The sequence below is a fragment of the Magallana gigas genome, chromosome 1, assembly GCF_963853765.1.
Source record: "Magallana gigas chromosome 1, xbMagGiga1.1, whole genome shotgun sequence".
In the NCBI taxonomy this organism is placed as follows: Eukaryota; Metazoa; Mollusca; class Bivalvia; order Ostreida; family Ostreidae; genus Magallana; species Magallana gigas.
This window is the reverse complement of record NC_088853.1, coordinates 5,508,219-5,534,239: the sequence shown is the minus strand read 5'-3', so window position 1 is coordinate 5,534,239 and position 26,021 is coordinate 5,508,219. Positions and strand designations below refer to the sequence as shown.

Below are 26,021 nucleotides of genomic sequence, written 5' to 3'. Positions count from 1 at the left end.
AAAGCTACCATGGGGGAAAAACTGCTATACAACACAGGTACTTAGTGTGAAAGCAAAGTATATGCAGATTTAAGTTTGATGAAACCATGATTCCATAGAGAAAAGTGGGGCCACGAAAGGGGGGGGTATAGGAATAGCTAGAGAAAAATCTTCTTACAGGTACAACAACAAAAGGGGCTTGGTATTTACCCCCCCCCCCCCAAATTTTTTTTTTAGCAAGATCTACTGTACTTAGTTGTCAAGATATTTTGATACTGTAATGCTTATTTGATCAGAATTAAGGCAATTGTTGCTCAGGTGAGCGATGTGGCCCCTGGGCCTCTTGTTAAAAATTGAGATTCAAAAAACTGCAATCACTGACTTCAGTGCGCAACTGGGCCATGCATTTTGATAAACATTCGTGTTAAATAAACTTCTTGGTTTTAAAAAACTTCCTGGGTTTTGAGGGTTTTACAATTGAATTAGTTTTACTTTAATTAGAAAGTACATGCATTTTCCCTGATCGAAAATCGCGGATGAACTATTTAACTTTCACCATTATTCTTTTTTTTTATTTGTTTGGTTGATTGGTTTTTTTTTTTCTTGTTTTGTTTGTTTTTGTTTTGTTTAGTTTTATGTTTTTTGTTTGTCTTGTTTTAATTTAACGATCACCGCGATAAATTATGTTAAAAATCCGGTCAGCCTGAGACAGGTTTTCACCTCCCCGGAAATTGCGTGACGAGTAGCGCCCCCTGGATCAGGTAAACAATTTTAAAAATCTGCAGTCATGGAGCGTTGTGGGGCGATCCTGCGACTTCTCATTTCGATTTATCTGGTTAATTATGTGAACGGACAGCTAATATCGGGGAATGTTTTACAAATTCTGCAGCGGACAACGGGGTTTTCTAAGGTAAGGTGTTTTGTTTCAACCTCATACCTGTAAATAGGTCAAGGTGTGTAAATTTTTGTTTTCAAAATGCGGAAATGGCGCAGAGCGTCCAGTGAAAGTCTGTGTACAGAATAAGGCTTCCTAAACGACGGGGGTCTAGCCTCTAACACGTTAAAAGAATTTCTAGGATACGTTTCATGCCATATATAACTACATATTTCTATTCCTTTTTAGGGTCAAATATGCATTTATATCACCTGTGATTCATAAAGATAAAAATAGCAGCTAGGATATTGACATTCTCAGAGATAGGACTGCGAGGTTTATAAATTGCCATATATCTTATCAGTTTTATCAGCACTAGATATTTCCATAATTCAGGTTGTTGATAAGAAATAAGATATATCAAAACAATTAATACACAAGACAATTGCATATCAATTGATTGAAACACCCTATATAAACAATATCAAAATGATGTGATTGTGCAAGAAATGAAACATGAGCTAATTTAAGCAAAGAAATACCGGTACTAGATATATACATGTATATATATTGGTGATGTTTATTTGAATACACTGATTTTAAAGTGAATAAAAGCCAATTATTTAAATAATTTTTAGAATTTTATAAGATTGAATTAGAAACGGTGTGGGGAGGGGCCATTGCACACTGCATCCTAGTTAAAACGCAGTATCAACACTTAAATACACAGTGTACAGACTGAAATAAACAGTGGCACAATGTGACGTTACTGTGATAACTGACCTATCTAACCCTTTATCTAAGGATGAACATCTTTACATTGGTATAATTGTGACCCAGCCTCACAAATGAAGTATACACACTTGACATATAAACTGATCGATCCTTCACTCCGAAGCTGTGAAATAAACATTTTTTTGTTTTTGTTATAAGTGTGTTTGTCTCCTCACCTACTTATAATACTAATAAGCTTGATCCTTAGTTCTATGCAACAAGATAAGTGTAAAGTCCCCCCCCCCCCCCCCCCCCCCCAACAATTTTTACTTTAAATCAAATTTTCTTCTTTAATTCAGATGGCTTAATTCCTCCTTTCATAAAATGTATTAATTAAGAGGTGTGTCAGAAACATATAATAAAGTTCAAATGATATTGTGCTTCCTGATTATAATTCAGAGTTTTTAATTTTTTACCTCTTACCCCGGTATAAACAAAAAAAAAAATTCAAATGAACCCCTGCTCCACCCCATTTTATGTAAAACCCTTGGATCAGCATGCAGTTTCACAAATGTATAACGTATACTGCTCCACCCCATTTTATGTAAAATCTTTGGATCAGGAGTTAAAACGTACCACTGCTCCACCCCATTTTATGTAAAATCTTTGGATCAGGAGTTCAAAACGTACCACTGCTCCACCCCATTTTATGTAAAACTTTTGGATCAGCCTGCAGTGTCATATTCATATGCGCATGTTTCTAATTATACGTGTATACCCGCAGCTATTCTATCAACAAGTTTTCTTCTATTAATCATGCGCTAATTGTTTAATTACAGGCCATCAATCAACTTTTACTGATTTATTTCAACTAATCCCTCACAGCGTTTCTGTTGAACTTGAGGTCATAGGCACATAGCAGATGACCAATGGAAACACTTGTTTTTTTGTTTAGAAGAACGGCCAGGAGGCATTTTTCATCTCGTAAATATGTCGCAAATTTGAGCTCGTAATTTGTAACTGGTCTCGACACTGTGCATGTCACATGTTGTTCATGCTCTGAATAGGACAGTGGCTGACCAATGGAGAACAATTACAAAATACTATAAAATGCATAACTAATCGATTTATCAGTTACTGTACATTAAGAGTTAATTTCATTGAATTTATTTCAACTCATTCCATTATAAAAATTTTAATTAATATTAATTTTTAATTTTCATATTCTTACTTTAAGTCTGCAGAAGAACCAATTGCTATGAACAAAATATAAAGCCTTGATCAATGGATGTATATATATATAAATAGCAGAATTTAATTCTATCTTATAGACTTATACAGTATATAATTATTTTGACTTCTTTGTAAATCAAGGGCTTCTGATCTGCAGTCCATTTAAATTAAGGTGGTATATGGGACACTCCATGTTGAGCCGTATTGTTAAATGAAATGCACAATAAAGCCAAGTGAAATTATAAATCATATAGTTTTATACGTACGGTAGTTTCTTTCCCAATTTTGTCACCTATCAGCATAGCGCAATGGTTTAGAGGGTTTACTATGGATCTGTGGGTTTGAGTTCGAATCCCACTGTGGATTTTAATTACAATTTTTACCTCTCCAAATATTTTAAAAGCCAATTTTGGTTATAAATATTGTAAAATTTGAAAATTCTTAAGTGGTGAAAGTATTTCAATTATAATGTACTTTAATCCACATTAATATCGACAGATGTCCCATACCACCTTAAATGCTAACTGCAAACGGAAGGTCTCAAATCTGCTCCTCTCACAGGTATCTTAATGTGGTTCTCCTCATAAAAGTCTAAGACTTGTGTCCTGCTCCTCATAGTCTCCTCACAAACTGTGTGTGAGGACTGAGGAGCTAGAGGAACAGATCAGAGACTAATTACAGGTGTTTTTATTGGACTGAATTAATAATTAAACATACAGTTAAATGGATTCTTATACATTGAACAGTACTGGTGTTACATTGAGTTGATACAATCAGTCACACAATATGGTACATGATAAAAGAGAGAAAGGCTGCTGATGTATTACAGTAATTAATTACGTTACAGTCAGAGTATCAAATAGTGATCATGTTGATGCTTATTTCTGCTCATACAATATGAAATATACAGGAGTTATTAAAAGTGGACTCCCTCTTGTTGAGCCAATATCATGTGTTATAATACAGTCATGTATTTATTTCAGTGGGTATATGGTAGGATAATGAAAACTATTTTTGTAAGAAAAAATATTGCCAAAGTTTGAAAGGCCATTGAAATTTAGTGTATGGATATTACTATGTAGACTGATAATTCGATTGTTATCTGTAGTCCAGATAAAGTTAACTATTTTAAATCGGCAGCCTTCGAAGCTAATTTAACTTTGTTTACATTCACATGCTCCGTTTATGAGAGATGTTTTACACACTTGTCTATTTCAATGGTGAACCTTGGATATTATATGTCTATTTTAAAATTTGGTTGAATTGCTTCTACTAAAAAATCTGAATTTAATCATAAGTACAATGAGAAGTACCCCATAGTTATTGTACGACCACAGGGTCCGAAGTAATAGAGTGTGGGAAATACTGCGATTATTGAATCAGACGACCATAAAAATGGGCATAAACCGGCCATAAAAGACGGGAGATTGTCCGGTTTGATCTCTTTATGACGGAGCCGTTAGTGCATAGTGATTATAAGTAGTGATGGGAGAGAATAGTCTAGTGTATATGTACCAGCTCAAATATGGCCATCTGTGTTTAAATTTCTCAGGTGTATAATCAGACTATAAATAGTGAATCTGTCATGCAATATGCATGCATGCATCGATACAGTTTTAAATTTTCTTTACAATATATACCTAATATTTACATATTACGCAGAAGTTTACTGGTGTTTTGAAAGAAGGAAGTTGACATAATGGCCCCTGAGTCAAAATGCATGCTATTCAGCTAACATACATTTTTTAAAAAGATATACCGGTATATAAAGAATGCAACGGCTTTTATAAAACATTTAAATACAAATTAGGCAGAAGTGTACTTGTTTTAAAAGAAGGAAGTTCAATATTGGCCCATGCATGAGTCAACATACATGTTTATGTAAATTAAAAAAAATCCAAATGCATAGGCTTTTATGAAGCTTTTTAACCCACTTTCAAGATATTATCTTTTATTTTTTTCTCTCTGCATGGAAGTTAAGAATGAACTATCAACCCCCCCCCCCCATCACACCCCTTCCCTTAATATATTAATATAAACCATTTCTTTAAGTGATCATTGGAGGAAGGGGGGGGGGTAACTCATAACTCTCTCGAAAGAATGTTTTTTTTAAAAATTAAAATATTAAGTCAAATATCAAAACCCTTGTTATCGTCATTATTTATGATGTCAAAACCCAGGGTTTTTTTTGGGGGGGGGGGGGAGAGACTGGGAGAAATTATGAGAGTGGAAAAATCTCCAATTAACAGAAAGAGAGAAGAAGAGTTAAAGGAGTGTTAAAATAAATGAGACCTAGAGAAAAAATATTCTAAATATACAAAATGATCAGAAATAATGTACAAGATTAGAAAGATTCTGAGGTACAAATGAGAGATCATGAATTGAATGCAGGGAGTGGAGGTGTGCGCGCATTTATTTGTTGTAAATGTGTATGAGGGATAGAGAGAATTAGACAGATAAAGAGGAAGGGAGAGAGAGAGCATTATAGTAAGGTCCCTGATTCATGTGAACAATATAATCAAATGTGCTGTAATTATAATGTTATGATATTGATAATCATGCAAATCAGATTTCCTCAAACCTTGATCCCTAAATATTCCAATACTATACCTGATGTAATTAACTTTTTGTGAAAATGTCATTCACACAGTCATCAGTGTCCCGTGGACCCAGTGGTGAGGGTGTAACTGTCCCAAGACACAGATTTTTCTCTCTCAAAGTTATCTTTGCAAAATATTGAGAACTGCGGTGGTACATGTATCTGTATTTATGACTAGCAGTCGCAGCATCATCGCTAATTCTTGTTCAAGTCTCAACACGTACAACAATATTTTAATTTCTCTACTTTCGCTTTCAGTTTGCTCAGTTGGTGGTCCGGGCCCAGTTAACCCGCCTCTATGAATCTCCGACCTCACTCACGTTGTTTGCGTTTAATGACACCGCCTACAACAATTTACCGTACAAGGAACGCAATGTCATCGACACCTACACCGAGAAAGAACTGGCGGACTACATCAAGTTCTGTACCAGTACGTATTTAATTATTATAACTTTGAAATTCATTCTTGAGTGAGTTCAGGCTAAAGTAGTAATGAATCGTAGATCATGATCAAGAGTAACCTGTTGCAAATTTTGAACAAAAAAGTTTTGGTTGTTAAAACCAGAATTTTGAAAAAATTTAAAATAAGATCGATGTGCAAAATTAGGCTGATATTACATGAGTACTGATTTTTCTTGATAATACTCATTGTGACATCATGTTGTGATATCATTAGGGGTGGAACGATGCATCGTGATATTAATACTGCATTGGGATTCAAGGCCTTCGATTCATTTTGGACTTCATTTTTGGTTTATAGAAAAATAGTACACAAAATTTCAAATAGAACAAGCTCTTGGAATGATTACTGTTTCTCAGCTTATTCAATCAAAACCCGTGTGACATTTCTATCCATCCAAATTGGAGGCTGATGCAGTCAAATATTTTAAAAGTTTCCATGCAGTGCTTAATTCATGGAAAAGTTTATTCAAGACTGTTATTCATTTATTCAAATTAATTTAATCAAGACATATATATAAATCACATATTTGGGGGAATGTGATTTTTCAAACAAGGATATGATTTAGTGCATTTCCGAATGTGCCTATTTATCTATACTTATGTATTTTGAATTTGACAATGTTCTTGATTTTAGCAGAGCCAGTTTTCCGCTAAAAACGCTAAATAGAATACACAGCCAAATGTAATACGTTTACAGTATACAGTCAAACTTCGTTATCTCGAAGTAGATGCATTGTTTAAAAACTTTGAGATATCCGAGTATTGGAGATATAGAGGGTAAAATAATTTAAAAATAAGTGGTATGGACTTACATATTTCCTCGATACATCCATTATATTCGAGATATCAATGTTAAAGATAGCAATGAAAGTTCAACTGTTAGTATATGCTTATGTATAAGTTTGATATTGCATGTTAGAAAGCCAAAATATACAACATAAAAACGTTTTACTGGAAATAAAACTTTAATATTGTGGACGATTGTCATATAACTGGAATCTTTGCTATATGTGTTATGTAGTATGTTGTTATTTACGTGGTATCAATATAATCGAGTAAACAGTACTACATCTTAGAAATTCTGATGAATAATCAGAAATTGTTGAAACTTAATATCATCCAAAACATTGACAACAATCATGAAAAACAGAAGCTTACTGTACGTAATTGTTGGATTAAAAATAAATATGAAATCCAGATTGGATAGTGCATTAGGCCACATAAAATTAATTTTTAGATTCTCATCCCCACTCGCCCCTATGAAAATAGCCCGCCTCGATGCATTTTATTTTATTTTTTTAAAAAGAAAGAGGGTTCAGTATACTGAAATTTTTAAATTTAAATTCAAAACATTTTAATGCCTGCCTGTTTGTTATCATATAAGGATACATTTAATGTCTTCATGCATTAACAGTTATTAATAAGTTGAAATAAAATGGAATTAAAAGATTACAAATGGGTTTGTGTGCCCATATTAGCATTAACAATTTAAAAGAATAGAACAGTTGTTATGTCTAGAACATATTGAACAGTGAAGAAGGTGGTTTCTAAAAAATAATATATGAAATCCGCCCTCCCGCCCCATATTTTTTGCAAATCAGGATGAAAACCTAAATATCAATTTCATGTGGCCTTACAGAGAATCAAATTTTATGTTTATTTCAATTCAATTTCATCAGATATTATAATTCAATAAATGAGCGAGTGCCGCTCAGTTTCATTGTTTTGGTGTGATTATGTTACATCCAAGCATGAATGTCATATACTGTGGAATCATTAGATTTCGTGGTGGCTCAATTTTCGTGGAATTCGTGGGTACCTCTCGTCCATGAAATAACATCCTCCACGAATTGATAAATTAGGGTAATAAAGTCATATTTCCTTTTGTAGATATATTATAAAGAATACACGAAATAACGCCCCCACGAACCTGTAAAATTTAAGCCATCCACGAAAATTGGACCCCACGAAATTTAATTATTCCACAGTATTCATATAGCTGCTGCAAAGTAAATTCCAAAAACTCTGTGCAAATTAGTAATTCACAATGTCTTTGTAGATGATATAACGTATATATCCATTTTTTTTTCATGTCACAAAATTTGGGAAAATTCGGAAAATCTGTAACAATTTTCATTTGCGCCACTCATTTTTTTGCGATATAAAAAGTTTCTAATAGAAAATAATACTGGATATAATTTCTGCGTATTGCAATATTTGCGATTCAATAGGGGTCGCGAAAATTAGATCATCGCAAAAATTACCGGATATAGGGTATTTGATAATGTCCATATACTATTAGATATTGGAAAATGTCTGCTATTATACGTATATATGGGACATTGTCTATATAGCTTAGAATTAGGACAATATCATTGTCCTTATATATATATATATATATATATATATATATATATATCCTTTCTTTATTCAGACAAATTATGTCAGTTAAGATATATACAGAGCATTTAATGTCCATGTAGATTATTTAATATTTAACTATGTGCGCTGTATGCTAAATGATAGATAATAGCTTTATACCTGTATACGGAATACTGAAAAAAAAATGTCTGCGTAGAAACCACTGTATATTTATAAACAGCTCAAAATGCATGAAATAATCAGGAACTATAGGCTCAATATTGGACGGTTAATGTCAGGAGATTTTCGCCTCATCTTTCGTGTGGTTTTCAGTCCCTGGAAATCGTCTACAAACCAGTGCGATCCTGGACAACCAATATGTGCGAAGCAGCGATGCGAACGGTGACCGCCTCTTTTTCAATCGCATCCAACGGCTGGACACGGTGAGTGGACGTTTTATATTTTACTTGTACTCGGACCAGTTTAGTGGGCAGAGTGTCGTATTTGAATTTTTCAGTATACGGAACCCGCCTCACTTCAGGTGAAATGAGGGACAATTTGCAATTGCGAAGCATGGACTCCAACGGTGACAAGTTATTTATAAATCGTAAATACAGATCGTTCACAGTAAGTCCCGGGCGTTGTATACTTCTGCATGGGGTGGTGATTTCCATAGTTTTTTGTCTGCTCTTTGATGCAACACACACTATTTGCGCATTCAATTAATTGATGCATTTCGAGCACTTAGGCCATTTATGAAAAATTGTTTGTGTACCTCTGCTAGCTTTATCACTGAAAAACATCAAGCAGAAAGATAGTGATTTTTGTTTTTGTTTTATTTAAGCTGAATAATCATAATATCATTTCATTCAGAAGCCATTTCATTCAGGTAGAAAATTGATCAATCAGCAAACAATTTGTATCTTAATGCAAAAAATGTCCACAAAAAATTATTACGTCATATATATATATAAAGGGTACTTTTCAAGCAAATGATTTTTTATAGATGGCCTTTTCTGGCCATAGGAACTATTTTGTTATATATCTAGCAACTTTGGTTGTCTTAAAAGACAAGTTGTTTTCTTTTACTTTTAGTAATGAAAATCTATTAGCCTATTTAATTTAAGGACTAATTTAATTCAATCTCTTTACATATATATATACTCTGTCCACGTTATTTTTTCCAGCACTCTTGGTTTGATGTTTAGATTCCTAAATACTTCTGTCTTAAAACAGCTGTACTCTGATTCACTGTAAAATAAAAATAAGAAAAGTTACTTCCTTGAAACATATGCAGCTAGCTTTATCTCACTTAGTTGAACTAATTTTAAAAATCTGGGGGAATTTTTGAATTGCCAAAGATGTGAAACGTACATTTGATTTAAACATTGCATCCTCTAAAATTGTTCCCCGTTTTTATAATGTTCACATCAACATGAATAGAAAGATTAATATATCTCTTTGTTTAGTGGCCAGCATTGCTTGAAATGTACCAAGACCTTTGATACTAATGTACGAATGGAGATAGTTGATACTAATGCACTAATGGAGATAGTTGATACTAATTAATATACGTACTAGCTGAGATCTTTCTGTCATCTGTAGTTAGCTGCTAACCTTATAGAGAACCTGTCTTATCCTGATTACCGTAAACCAACTTTTATTCACAGGCAAACATTTTCGCAAGTTTGTCAAATTAGAGCTTAAATTCATTGTCACGCATAACTGTTGCAGAAAACATGTATTTATTGTATGGTTTTTGTCAAAACACAAGATTAAATAATTAAGGTTTGTTTGTGAAATTCAGTCGCAGAAAACAGGTTTATTTTAAAGTAGAGGAACAATGAGATTAAGTCGTCGCGAATTAAAGCTGGTTTACACTGTAGCGGTAGATCTGTGAGCTCCTAGTCAAAAAAAAAATCAGATATTTGTAAAAAATGTTTTGGGAAACGATATATCGGTCACTGTAGATTCTCAATTAAAAAAAGGAATTAATTTCCGCGTAAAATCGTGAGAGGCAATCCACGCAAATATTAAAATCACGCTTTTATTTTTAAGACAGTTTTGAATTATAGGAAATTTTAACCAAAAATTGGTGATCGCAATTTTATATTCTCGTGGTTTGATACAAAACAGCGAAATCTCGGAATTAAGAACATGCGTAAAATAAGGAATTTACAGTAATAAGTCTAAACTAACAAAGTTTTTGTAATTGGAAGAGACTGTAGCCAAAACTTAAATTGGTTTGTCAACCCAAAATTTCTCCATATAGCTTCAGATCTGCGGCTAGTATTGTTACTGTATACAAAACAATTAATTAAGTCAATGTCTCCCCCTAGCTGGGACACCATATTGACAATACTGGAAATTACTCCACAGAGCCTCCAGCCTGACCATTTACTGGACTAGCTCCAACGTCGGAAACTCTGAAATGTCAGATAATTGTTGTTAGGTTATTTCAATGTTTGTGGAAATGATCTGTTTGTTGTGATATTTGTTTGATTTGTTTGTTCACTAGCCTTTGTTTGTTGTTTGTTTGTACTGCTAACACTCAGTGTTGTTGTTGAAGGAGTTAATTGTTTGTACTGTGAGTTTGTAATTAATTTCTGATTAATTTGCTATTTTTGGGATCACTTTTACAGAGCACAAAAAATAATTATATTTTTGGTATTATTTTCATCAAATAGAACAAAAATCTCCAAAATTGACTTAATTGTGCAAAAAAAGTGATAGATTTATATTCCTTTTAAGAAGATTTAATGTACAAGGTTACAAATAATAATAATTATAATCCAATTAATCACTCATGTATATGCATGTGAATTATAATATGCATACATGTATATATTAATAAATTTTTATATAGTTTTACATTGATTTAAATTTGAAAAAAAAAATACTGCATGGTTAAATTTTAGTTTAAAATTTGCCTGCTGACAATTATAATGCTCTCTGTAAAGATAATGATTCAATATCAGCCTTAAATTCTTTGTTTGCAAATTTGTTATAAATTTAAGGCTGAATTGGTTGTTTTATGTGACTTTTTTACCTAAATATTCTATTGATGAAAGTGAAAACGAATCAAACATACATGAATTAATGTTAAATTGTAGTATTGTGAAAATGGAGAAATAACATTGGTGATACGTATGTACATCATTATAACTGCATGTTGACTGCCATATAATTTAATTATATGAAATTAGGAAATGCCATTTGTTATAATTTTGTCTTTGTGTTCAATATTTGTCTGTCTGTCAATCTGTCTGTCTGTCCTTTTGTCTAACCATTGGGCTGCATGTAGTCAAACAACCCCGGAGACATTGAGTATGAGACTATACAACCCTGGAGACATTGATCAGTATGAGACTATACAAGTGCAGCGTCTTCCGTCATACTATTTAGGTTCAATGTTACTGACCGACTACAGAAATATATATTGCGTTGATCGATCTCATAGATGGCGAGGTGCACCTACCATAACAAATATTTTGGATTTTGTTTTCCTAAGACTATCAAACGAGAAGCAATAATCTACTCCAATTCATGCATAAATTGGCCATGCAATGCAGCATCTCATCCAAGTTTGGCCAGTCAACCTCCTCAAAAAGCTTATTGTCAAATTGAGTTTTGAAATTGATAACAGATTAATTTTGTCTTGATAGATGTGTCAGACAGTCTTTGAAATCTTTGTTGAACCCTTGTTCACGTCCAGTGTTTTGGTGATATTTGATCAAAATGTTTTCTCTCTTTCCTCTGCAGAGGTTTGAGCAAATCTTGACCCTGCCATCTTATTCTTTGACGGACACAACAAAATGACATCGTTGAAAAGGGCAACTACTCATATATTTTAAGAACTGGCAGAATGCAGATTCTGTATTAGATATAAAATTTTAAGATAAATAGCTAGGTGAAGCGTTGGCCATATCGTCAAATATCTATCCAAACAGTGATACAGATAGAATTAAATGTATATCTGGCAGTCAGGGAAATGGGGGGGTGGGGGGAGGGGTTGGGAGTTTACTGTCCGGTTTCCTTCATGTTGATAAACTTCAAGAACGTCTGTTTGAGACTCCTGACAGTGAGCGAGATACTGTATTGAATTTCATATTATGTTTAGTGTCCGGAATACTGTTAATATTTTATTTTATTTTCCAGAAACTCATATCTTAAATCTTAATTCTAATTTTAATCTTCATAAATATTTATATTGTATACCAACTGTTATTCAATGCAAGAAACTATGTACTAAGTTAATGGATAAAACTTCAGATTGCGGACTATTATAATACAAAGCCTTTAGTTAATTTATACATATTTGATTTGCATTTCCCACTTTAAAGTAGATTAATTTTTAATTAATTAATTTTAATTAAATTTTCTCCCACATAAGACCTCCTCTGGATCTTTTGGGCCGGTCAAGTTCTACGTCAATGGAGTAGAGATTTCGGAGGGAACTAATCGGGACATTTCCGCCACTAACGGGGTCGTGCACGGGTTGAACGGAGTGATGCGGAAGACGAGTCAGAGCACGGCGTACGGATGGATCCAGGAGCCAGAAGACTCCATACAGAGATTCACGTAGGTGTTGATTATTTTAATTCTTTATTGTCCTCTTACGCGGCCACACACAGACTGTTCTGTCTGTTTCCCAGGAAAAAAATTTCCACAAATGCAACAGCAGACTTCTTGTGCAATCTTGTGGCAAATATAAACATCTCTTTGACATGTGACAAGTATCAATTTATACTATCTATTTATGTGTCGCTATTTCTCTCTCTCTCTCTCTTGCATGACGTCCTAGACTTACTGTAACAGTCTTGGTATCACGTCCATTGTAAATATGGTTAAATTCTTTTGAGTTTATATAATTTATCTATTGTAATAAATCTCTATACAGAGAAAATAAAAAATGAATGAATGACTTGTGGTGTCTGTGTAGATGATTAGATGATTTATAGATAATTTACACTTGATATTTAAACTAATATGACCAGGGGTGTCTGTAGAGATAATTACTGATAGATAAATTTTAGATAATTTAGTTATTTCCAATTTTGGGCTCGGAGGGCATACAAGTTTATAATTATTGGAGAGAAATTCCTAAATGAGAGATAACACATACAAAATAGTCCATACACATACATTGTACCATACAAAATAGTCCATACACATACATTGTACCATACAAAATAGTCTATACACATACATTGTACCATACAAAATAGTCTATACACATACATTGTACCATACAAAATAGTCCATACACATACATTGTACCATACAAAATAGTCCATACACATACATTGTACCATACAAAATAGTCCATACACATACATTGTACCATACAAAATAGTCTATACACATACATTGTACCATACAAAATAGTCCATACACATACATTGTACCATACAAAATAGTCCATACACATACATTGTACCATACAAAATAGTCCATACACATACATTGTACCATACAAAATAGTCTATACACATACATTGTACCATACAAAATAGTCCATACGCATACATTGTACCATACAAAATAGTCCATACGCATACATTGTACCATACAAAATAGTCCATACGCATACATTGTACCATACAAAATAGTCCATACGCATACATTGTACCATACAAAATAGTCCATACGCATACATTGTACCATACATAATAGTCCATACGCATACATTGTACCATACAAAATAGTCCATACGCATACATTGTACCATACAAAATAGTCCATACGCATACATTGTACCATACAAAATAGTCCATACGCATACATTGTACCATACAAAATAGTCCATACGCATACATTGTACCATACAAAATAGTCCATACGCATACATTGTACCATACAAAATAGTCCATACACATACATTGTACCATACAAAATAGTCCATACACATACATTGTACCATACAAAATAGTCCATACACATACATTGTACCATACAAAATAGTCCATACACATACATTGTACCATACAAAATAGTCCATACACATACATTGTACCATACAAAATAGTCCATACACATACATTGTACCATACAAAATAGTCCATACACATACATTGTACCTGTGCATGTATATTAACAAACTATTCAGATGGTGAGAAAATCTAACAAATATCAGAGTGTCAGAGTTCTTGAAATCTTTCGGTCCTGTCGGCAAGACCGATTAAAATAACCAAGGACCGATTACTTGAGGTTGCCTGTCAGTCCAAATGACCGGTAAAAGTTGACAGGGGAACTTCCGAAAACAAGACTAAATTTCGTACAAAAGCAACGAAGTTGATGCAAACTATTCTGGGTAATCACTGAGGAGATCCGAATGCATAGGATAAATCAAGAGGATTTTGTCGCAGATTTTTTGGCTCTCTCTAGACTGATCATACGTTTTCGGAACATTTCAGTACTAATGAATATAATTTACGTCACTTAAATGTAAACTTCCAATGCTTTCGATAAGTTTGGCGAGTGTTTAGTACATATTGACACGGTGGGTTTATAATGCAACTAACAGATTTATAGTCATGCGATAGGAATAAAGCTTGCGATCATTTTCCAACATAGATATAGTCAGAAATCACTTGGAGAAATTGGAGAACTTGTTTAAAACATAGCGTGAACCGATGGCTGATCCCTATAAATCCAAAATGGCGAGTGTCGTCTTTTTTACGTTTTTTATGTATATAAATACACTTTTTACACATTGAAACAGGGTTTTAAGTTAATGTTTTCATTGTAATACACAGAAATACACACAAAAATACTAATTTTAATCATTTATGTCTTTTCTGGAGCAAATAATAAGAACTCCACTATCCGACAACTAAGTCCCTGTGGCATGATGTGTGCAGAAAGAAAAAGAGAACGAGAAGAAAGATAAAAAAGGAAAGTTGATGAGAGAGAGGGAAGGAAGTTAAAATTAATGAAGTGATAAATAAGAATGTGAACGTGAGAAGCCAAATTGTGAAAGTTAAGAGGAATTATATCAGGAAAAATTTAGAGAAATTGGGAGGCTTGTAATTTAAGAACAAAATAAATTGGTAATAAAATTCAAATATAGTTTTTCATCTTTCTATTAAAATATTTTGGACTGATAAAATTTTGTCCGGACTGACAAACTTCGGATGGTAGTCAGTCCAAATGACTGACAACAGAAAAAAGATTTCAAGAATTCTGGAGTGTTGACTTAAATTTTAAATAACTAATACTGTATACAGGGGAATATTCGCCCCCGTTTTATTTTCGCCCCTTTCGCTCTCTTTGTCAGTGGGCGAATTTAGGACTGAGCGAACTCAAATTTCTCATTTTATCTCTGAGACTCCTTAATACAACTATGTCGGGGCGATTCTTAGACAAGGTGAAACTTTTTGCAAGTGAAAAAGGATGAAAATAACATGGGGCGAAAATAGCCCTGTATACAGAAATTGACTGCCTATATATTTATATAGTAGGTTTTGAATTCTATGCATGATTCACATAAATTTTCTAATGAGCTACATAATCTGTCTTTCTTTGCTATGAGTGTGATGCAGTGTATTTACTGTATAACATGTAACATTGGATTTGTACTGAAATGGTAAATTTTGAATTTTACAGACAATTCACCGATCTCATGAGCTACTTACACACATTTGAGAACATCAATGATTTGTCCTCCCCCGACAAAATCACCACCTTCTTTGTTCCCAATGACAACGCCATGCAGAAAATTCCGATGACTCAACTTAATCGACTGAGGAATGACCCGATGGAGCTCCAAAGGGTAGGGCTAATTACCAAGAACAAAATGAAGTGACTAATAAGCCAAACTTTAAAATTGATTGCAGAGCTGTAGATTCATAATTTAATGTTAGGAATTAAAATCCAAGTAAAATCGCTAGATTTACATCTCACAGAGTTTAAAATCTTGGTTTATTTTTTTTGGACAGATTAAAAATAAATGAATCTGTGATAAAATTTCGGCATTTGCAATTTTGTATTCTCGCAATTTAATGCAAAACAGTTTAATTGCAAAATTAATTGCTCGCTTAATACTGTGGAATCATTAGGATTCGTGGTAGCTCAATGTTCATGGTTTTTGTGGGTAGCCCTCCCCCACAAATTTAAGTCCTCCACGAAAACAAGTTTTAAAAGAGGACCCGGTAACTTTTCATACTAAAACTGAAAACCAACACATCCACAAAATTACATTCCCACGAATAAGCTGAAAAAACGAACAATCCAAGGAAATTGGCCTCCACGATTTTAAATGAGTACACAGTGTAAGGGATCTACAGTATATGGTGTTTATTTTCCCTTAAGTTTCTCCGTTTCTTTATTTAGGGATGTTCAATATTAACTGTTTTTCTTTGACAGATCCTGCAGGCCCACTACATCCCAAACCGAGCCGTGTTCACAAACTGTATCTCCCACAACGAGGGCGCCACCAACGCTAAAGGACTCCCCATCACCTTCAGGAAACCGTCGGGGTACAATGGTAAGCTTAAAACAAGTGGTGAATGCTTATCAAAATAACCACCTGGTACTGTAAAAGTGGTTGATATTTACGCCGGTGGTTAAGTACGCATTTTCTATGGACAAACAATACACATTGGTGTTAAATCAAGCATGCTTTATTTACCACTCTAAAGTTTTGAATTTTTACCTTATGCCCAATGGTATGTTATGAGGTTTAAAGCTTACCATGCTTAAATAACTTTGACATTTCCTTATTTGTATCTCTAATTTGATAAGCCTTGTCTGATGTTAAAAGGAGAACTTCGCTTAAATTTTGGTGTCTTATTTATGAACAATAATGGTAATTAACTTTTTTGGATGGATTTATTACGTGGTTTCTTTGCTTTCAGTGTATGTGAATAGTGATGGAGTGAGTGCGGCCATTATTGAGGGAAACATCACTGTGTCGAACGGTGTCGTCCACATTGTGGATCAACTCCTTGGATTCGTCTACAACAACATCCGCGAACAGATCCAACAGGAATCCACGTACGTTATTTGAGATATGCACTCATTGACAAGTTAAAATGGAGTATTAATTTGATTACAAAATATATGCCATAATTAAAATGGAGTATTAATTTGATTACAAAATATATGCCATAATTAAAATGGTGTATTAATTTGATTACAAAATATATGCCATAATTAAAATGGAGTATTAATTTGATTACAAAATATATGCCATAATTAAAATGGAGTATTAATTTGATTACAAAATATATGCCATAATTAAAATGGAGTATTAATTTGATTACAAAATATATGCCATAATTAAAATGGAGTATTAATTTGATTACAAAATATATGCCATAATTAAAATGGTGTATTAATTTGATTACAAAATATATGCCATAATTAAAATGGTGTATTAATTTGATTACAAAATATATGCCATAATTAAAATGGTGTATTAATTTGATTACAAAATATATGCCATAATTAAAATGGAGTATTAATTTGATTACAAAATATATGCCATAATTAAAATGGAGTATTAATTTGATTACAAAATATATGCCATAATTAAAATGGAGTATTAATTTGATTACAAAATATATGCCATAATTAAAATGGAGTATTAATTTGATTACAAAATATATGCCATAATTAAAATGGTGTATTAATTTGATTACAAAATATATGCCATAATTAAAATGGAGTATTAATTTGATTACAAAATATATGCCATAATTAAAATGGTGTATTAATTTGATTACAAAATATATGCCATAATTAAAATGGAGTATTAATTTGATTACAAAATATATGCCATAATTAAAATGGAGTATTAATTTGATTACAAAATATATGCCATAATTAAAATGGAGTATTAATTTGATTACAAAATATATGCCATAATTAAAATGGAGTATTAATTTGATTACAAAATATATGCCATAATTAAAATGGAGTATTAATTTGATTACAAAATATATGCCATAATTAAAATGGAGTATTAATTTGATTACAAAATATATGCCATAATTAAAATGGAGTATTAATTTGATTACAAAATATACGCCATAATTAAAATGGAGTATTAATTTGATTACAAAATATACGCCATAATTAAAATGGTGCCTGAAGAATTGAACTAATGTCTAAAAAAATGTTGTCTATTTTTAAAGTTTTTAGAAATCTTTAATTTGGACATATAATCAATTCTTGTCACGTGGCAATACTAATTGCGCTGTTTTTTAAAAAAAACATTTGGCTGTGTATTTATTTAACGTTTTTGGCGTAAAACAGCGTCTGCTAGTAAATCAAGTACATCGCCAAATGTAAAATATGTAAGTAGATAAATAGGTACATTCAGAAATGCTCTACATCAAACCCACGTTATCTTGTTGAAAAATCATACTCCGTCAAATATCACACACGCTAAATATAGTACGTTTACAGTATATAATAGCCTGGCTCTTTTTGATGGAAATTATACTTGATCAAGTTAAAAGATTTGAACAAATGACAAACTTTGTTTAATACATTGATTAACTTGGACTGTAACACAGTTATATAATTAAATCATTCTGGGGGCTGTTATACTGTTATGTAAATAAAATGGATTGCTCTTTTTTTGTAGGAAATTTGAGCAGATGATCAACCTGGGGACGGAGACCGTGAAGAACTCCCTGGTCCAGCCGTCGGGCGTGACCGTGTTCGTGCCGCTGGATTCAGCCTTCCAGAAAGTGGCCAACATCCGCTGGGCCAACCTCAACTCCAACCAGACCCTGGTGGATATGGTATGTATAATCCTTGTGGATAAAGCTTTACTAGAACAAACGCCAAACCCTGGTGGATATGGTATGTATAATCCATGTGGATAAAGCTTTACTAGAACAAACGCCAAACCCTGGTGGATATGGTATGTATAATCCATGTGGATAAAGCTTTACTAGAACAAACGCCAAACCCTGGTGGATGTGGTGTGTATAATCCATGTGGATAAAGTGTACTAGAACAAAAACCAGACCCTTGTGGATGTGGTGGAGATTTCATCCTTGTGGGTGTACAGCTGTATCCACATGCAAAATTCTTTTACAAACTTCACCTCTGAGCAAACAATGGTAGTAATGGTATTAAGTAGGTTTTACATGTAGATACCTGGTTATTAGGATTATCAATAATTATCCCATAAGTCTTTGAACAAAACTCTTTCACATGGCTATATGCATATGCTCCTTCTTGCACAGATTGTGATGAGCATTAAGATGTACAGTTAATATTCTCAGATATCACACTGACTATAGATTGGTTTTTTCTTTGTTGCAGGTTCTTCGTCTCCACATTCTTCAGCCTAATAACATGATCACGATCTCGTCACTGCCGGGGCTGAGCGGATACGAGAGTCGGATGTACCGACAGACTCTGTACAGTAACGAACGACTGACCATCTACAACGAACGCAACGGTACGTCTCTGTAACCGCGGCAACGGTACGTCTCTGTAACCGCAGCAACTCAATGCTAGAATACTGCCTATAGGTTGTTTGGTAGATACTCTCGTATAGACTGTACTAATAACTGAAAGACATGGTGGAACAAACGACTCTGTGGGCTAATGGTGTTAGGCCAGTTTGTCACTAGTTGTTCACTTGATGCTGTTCGTGTGGATTGAGGTTAGATACAATGTTTTAAATGTATTATTTATCGTCCTTGTTTAGAGACCTGGGTGCAGGGCGGCAATGTGAAGGCGCGAGTGATTCGTCCGGACATCAAGACGGTGAACGGAATGGTCCACATCATCGACTCACTGCTGGGAATCCCCTACCTGGACCTCCCCATGCTGATATGTAGTGACGTCTGGCTACTGTAAGTACACAAAGGTCATCCTGCTGATTTGTGGTTAATGTCTGGCAACTATAAGTACACAAAGGTCATCTGTAAGTACACAAAGGTCATCAATTGTTACACAAACACCCTACATGGGTCACTTGATGGCTGATTATTAGTTCTTATAGGCCATATATATATATCCTAGTCTCACATTTCTGAGAAAAAGATCATGAACAACTTAAAGCCTTTACATGGCAAACTAGTTGGAATGACATCCCTCGGAGAGGAGGAGGGGGGGGGGGGGGGGAGTTTTCATGTCACATGATTGTTAAAAAAGATTGAAAATTCAAATGGGAAATATATTAAAATAAAGATGTAAGGAATTGTATTGTGACTTTTGTAAGGATTTAGTTGTCAAATTATTTGAACTTTTGCAAAAACATAGAAACCAGAACAGGTCCTGGTTAATACACAAAGATCATTGATATGATATTGTTTGTTTGATATTGGTATGTAGGAGGACCTACGACTACATGAGACGAGTGGGCCTCAAGAACTACCTGACTGACCGGCGATTCACCGCCGAGAAGTGCAGCTTTGAGATCTATGGATACCCACAGAACTACGGCTCAGCGGTCACTCAGAACACTGGGTCCCAGTCCAGCCAGTGCTCCAACTGTTACATGCCCCAGTACCAGAACTCCTACCCCTGCAACAGTGCACTGTGTGCCAACACTAACACTGGGGGAGGTACCACCTGTCCCGGCTACTGCCAGCAACAACAGTACGCAAATACGCAGCAGTGTATGCAGTGTAATACCAATACCAATACCAATTGTCCAGATTACTGCAAACAACAACAGTACGCCAACCAGCAGGTGTGTATGCAGTGTAATGGCGGGGGGACCAGTCAGTGCCCCTCGACCTACATCAGCTACTGCAGCAACCCTGCCAACGCCAACGTCAGTCCCTGTAATGCCTACCCTTGTAACATGCTGAACGGGATGAACACGGGGTCTCAGAGTACTTCAGCCTACGACCTCGGGTTCTGTGGTACGACCGCTGTGGCCTGTGATTTCACGGTGTTCGTACCTAACTCCAGCGCCATCGACTACTTCTCTGTAACCAACAATGGCTACCGCGTGATGAGGGACACGCCAAGGTTCCAGTGGGTGAGTCCATTATTCACTGTTGTTGCTTGTTGTCCGTCTGTTTTAGTGGATGGTTGTCTTTATACAAGATAAACCTCAGCCTCTTCAGTCATCTGAATATAATGGAAGGTATAGAAAGGTGACTGAAGGTTTGTCTTATGAAGACACACCAAGGTTTCAGTGGGCGAGTCCCCCGCCCGGACTACCATAGTTGCTTGACTTCAGAAGATAAACCCGAGTCTATTTAGTGGACAGAACGTGGCGAGATTAGTGACTGGATGGCAGAGCTTTGCCATTTCAGTCACCATTTTGCTTGCTCCCTTTCTGTCACATTTCCTATGATATTAACTTTCATAAAGATTAAAAAAAATTTCCCAAAATGTTGATAATTATTGAGTAATTAGAGAAAAATCAATATCCGAGGAGGGTTGTTAAATGGTGACTGACTCAGGGTATTCAGTCATCTGAGTGTTGACTGGAAGGTCTCGACGGAATGGCTTCAGTCAGTCACTGTTACCCTATATTTCAGTGTTGACTGTGCTTGTTTTACATTATTGCTGTTTTACCGTGTATTGTACTTGGTACCATTGTGATCATAGTAAAACTTCTCTGCTGTACATGCAGTATGGCTAGTTCTTTGTGTCACATTAAAATTTCACGAAGTTTGATTTATTGCACCACAGTAAACAGGTTAATTTCCTGGAGTTAAAAAAATGCATTGTATGCAGTGAAATCTAGTGATATTCTCATGTTAGGGATTATGGTAAATTTAAAACTTTGGTGGGGAGGAGGGGGTGTAAATGTACTATACACCAGTACTAGTGTGGTATGTTCACGCTAATATGTTAATGCGGTACGTTCACACAATATTTTTGTTTTGCCTGTCACATGGACAAGATGTAAATTAACTCCTCCAAAATTGTTTTGCAATTTCATCCATCTATTACTTTAGTCTACTTAATATCTTCTTCTCATGTTGACTTATTTACTAAATTTAAAACTAATTATATCTTATAACTAATTATCCTTTTACCTCGTTTCTTCAGCTGTTCAAGCGGCTCATCCTGCCCGGGCGCCTCTACATTGAGAAGATAGGTAACGGTAACCACCAGATGAAGATGATGAACGGAGAACTCGTCACCCTGACCAAGAACAACGACCGAGGTAAGGCCAAACTCTATATGTGTCAGACATTCTGATTGGTAGTTACAGTGAAATGTTGCTCTAAACAACGTCGGAGGTAAGGCCAAACTCTATATGTGTCAGACATTCTGATTGGAAGTTACAATGAAATGTTGTTCTAAATAATGCATGGAATTAATGTATGGAAATATTGAAAACTTCACCGGGGGTTGTTGATTATTATATTAACAGTCGGTAATAACAGTGTAAAATTTGATCATGTACCAACTATACACATGGTATGAATGCCTTGACGTGTTGCATATTTAGAATCTGGATCAATCGTCTTGAATGAACTAAACCAATTCTACCTTGAGATCTCTTAGTCGGCTTTAATTGTAATTTTTTTAAATTGATGTATTTCAGACGTGAGGATTTACTTCGGTGGAGCATCGTCTAACGTTATTCACATGGATGAAGGGGCCACAAACGGGGTAATCCACATCATAGACCAGCTCCTGTTTGTGAACGAGGACCTCACTCGGGACGTGTCATCCGCGCGTCTTGTGACTTTCTCTCTGTGGCTCCTGCTAGGGACGATTTTTATTGCGCGATGGTTGCTGAGGTTCATGAGATGATTTGGGAGTTGATCCTGCCCTGTGCCGTTGCCTTCAGAATTTTTTGATACCCATATTTTTCATTTGTACATAGTATAGATGTATATGTATATATATTTTTTTCTTTCTCCAATTAACATATTATATATGTATAATGGCATATCTTCTGATCACTTTATGATCAAACCAACGTACGTCCTCTTCTGTACGTTCTGTGACATTCCTGTTGATTGAGAGAGGGTTTTTTTTGTTTCAGTTTGTGTCATTTAAATGTTAAGTCCATAAAAGCCATTGTGTGTCTTACACTTACAATGCAGGTGGTTGTGTCCTTACACCTGTTCGGTGCTAGTGTAAGTTTTAACTGAAAATTAAGGACTTTACAGTCAAAGTGAAAAACTTTTTAACGATCAGATTTTTTCTTTGTTTCATTATAACAGTTGTTAATGATTATTTTTGATACCCAGGGAATAAATTTTAAAGTACAGGGATATTCAGTGACTACTGGTATACACATGTATAATATGAAAACAGGTCCTTAACTCTTTTATGGTTTATCAATTCAACGTTAATATTTGGGAATTGAAATTCCTTTGTATCCATTTATTTAAATAGTTTTGACTAGTCAAGAAATATATGCAAACAGAGAAGAGATATTACAAAGTAATTTATATTTACAAAGAGTAATTATACGGTTTAATGTACCTTAATACTTCAATGATTATAGTGTGTAAGGAATGAAAGTTTTGAAATCTGACCTCACATCAACGTGCCTCCTCAGTTTCTGTGTCCTGCGATTGTTTTGTTGTTAAAAATCAAATCAACTTCTGATCTGTGATATGAATCATTCCATTACAGTTTGTAAATGAAAACATTCCTTTTTTTCCCCTCAAAAAATGTTGTCGTAAGATTGAGGTTACATGACCAATTATTTTTTAATTAGGTCATGTTTGTTGTTTACAATTTTATGTACCAGGGCATCGTTTTCTGTTCATTTATATTTTTAGTCATACATCTAATTTTTACATGTATTGGTCATTGTGTCATACTCCAAATACTGTAGACATGTTATATTTGGGCTGTGTATTTTACTTACCAGCATTTTTGGCAAAAAAGTGGCGTCCGCTCAATTAAGTACATTTTGTTAAAAAGAAATTAAATGATTTCCGCCAAATATTGTACACGCTAGGTAAAATACGACTACGGTATGATATTTTCCAAAAAAGCTTTTTCAGCAAGTTAGCATGGATTTGATTTAGGACGTTTCTGAATGCGCCTGTTTATCTACATATATAGGACATTGTGTGTTATTCTTCATTAAGCGGACACTGTTTTTCACCAAAATCACTAAATAGAATACACAACCAACTGTAGGGTGTTTACAGTACTTTGATTTTTCATCACTCTGGCATGCAGGGCTTACAATTCTCAACCGTATTATTCCATTGGCTATTTCTCCATGTGTTTGATTGTTGTGATCATTCTTCACTCTCTATTGTGAGGATTCTCTCCCTTCATTCCATTAGCTGTAACTGTCAATCATCTTTGATTGACATGTGTCATGTTGCAATTGCCATATGTACATAGTGAGTGAATGTCTGAGTGTTTGTGATGTTATTGAACTGTGATGTCATAAATGAGTATTTTGTTATTATATACATGTAGAGTGGTAATAGCTAGCCGGTGTTTTATATGAATGCATGTAACCATTTTAACGACCAAGCTTTTAATTCCACTAATCGCTTCTTATATACATTTTTATCAACCTATAGCTGTCTTTCAAACAGCATCTTCCATATCAATTCATGCATGTTATGTAATCATATGTAAAATGTCTTAAATCATATCTTTACAATAATTTAAATTTGTACACGTAACTATGTTTTCGTGTTGTTCTAGATTCAATGTTTATTTCATTGAATTTTTAATGTTTCTAATTTTTATTTTTCATTCTTGTACTTGCTAATCATGTTTAAGTTAAATGGGAGGTTTTTTTTGTTTTTTTTTTTTGGGGGGGGGGTGAGATTAGTGATCATTACAGCATTACAGATGTATATCTAATCTATAAAGTGTTGATATTTCATTTCAATTTCTGATGGGGGGGGGGGGGTCCAATTAGTGAAATGGATGTAAAGACAAATACCTCAATTAATGCGAGAATTTATAAGCTCACCTGGTAGTTTTTATGACACTAACACAGATTTTCTACAGGTTTTTAATATTTGTATATTACGATGTGTGCCATATAAATACTTGCTTATTTTGTACAAAGACTTTAATTTAATACAAGAATTCACCTCTAAAGTTCTTTAAGGGGCCAGAAAGTTATAAATTTTAAATGGCAAGATTTTTGCACTTTTAAAAGAATTGTACTTGAACTTGTTGATGACAGTCTGTATTATTTTGTTGAAAAAATTTTTTTTTTTTTGGTTTGGGGGGGGGGGGGGAGAGAGATAAGAAAATTTCAAGAATTCCAAAGTTCCTGGCATTTCATTTCACTTGCTGAAATTCACTATCAGATTGACTGCTGATTAAAGTGCTAATCAATGATTTATTTATTCCTAGATTGACAGATTTTTTAAATGTAATATATATTGTTTTATCAAAGTGTATATAAAAACTATATCAATTTTAATTTAGAAAGCATTTTCATAAAAATACATTGAGCTTTTGATAAAAAGATACACCCATTTATAATTGGAACACAAATGCATATTATGTACTAATCACGGAATTAACAGCCTCCATGTATCTATGCATTAATGCGTCATTATTACAGAATTAGATATGTATCGCATTCATCATCCCACTGAGGTAATTTGAGACCACAGAATTGTTCTCCAATAATTATCATGTGATTACTATTTTAATGAACTGGGACAACCATTTTATGAATGTGAATCGTTTGTCTAATTAATTAATTAGGCATTGGACCAGAGAAAAAATGAAACTGACATTTGATGTTGATACAAATTGCCATGATCCATAATTTGTGTGTATACTCATGTAGAACAAATAAAAGTTGTAAACATCCAAGCTTTTAATCTTTTAATTCTGTGTTAAACGTAAACACTGCAACATCCAGGGATGGCCATGTGGATAAGAAAGTTGTGCGAGTGGATTGTG

The 26,021-nt window shown here is 34.1% G+C and overlaps 1 protein-coding gene across 2 annotated transcripts; it reads left to right on the top strand.

Moving 5' to 3' along the window:
• Positions 1-716: 716 nt before the first annotated feature.
• LOC105334182 (uncharacterized) lies at positions 717-25,931 on the top strand. Of its 2 annotated transcripts, none has more exons than XM_011437543.4 (13): positions 717-889; positions 5,658-5,829; positions 8,740-8,849; positions 12,616-12,803; positions 15,831-15,996; positions 16,590-16,710; positions 17,081-17,219; positions 18,817-18,976; positions 19,506-19,644; positions 19,897-20,044; positions 20,526-21,180; positions 22,206-22,323; positions 22,708-25,931. In XM_011437543.4, exons 1-13 carry the CDS (start codon positions 767-769, stop codon positions 22,917-22,919), a joined length of 2,451 nt encoding a protein of 816 aa, XP_011435845.2. In that variant the 5' UTR covers positions 717-766; the 3' UTR covers positions 22,920-25,931. The 2 variants fall into 2 exon arrangements, with proteins under 2 accessions (XP_011435845.2, XP_011435844.2); XM_011437542.4 differs by lacking the exon at positions 8,740-8,849 and adding an exon at positions 8,556-8,665 and having other exon boundaries at positions 718-889.
• Positions 25,932-26,021: the final 90 nt, after the last annotated feature.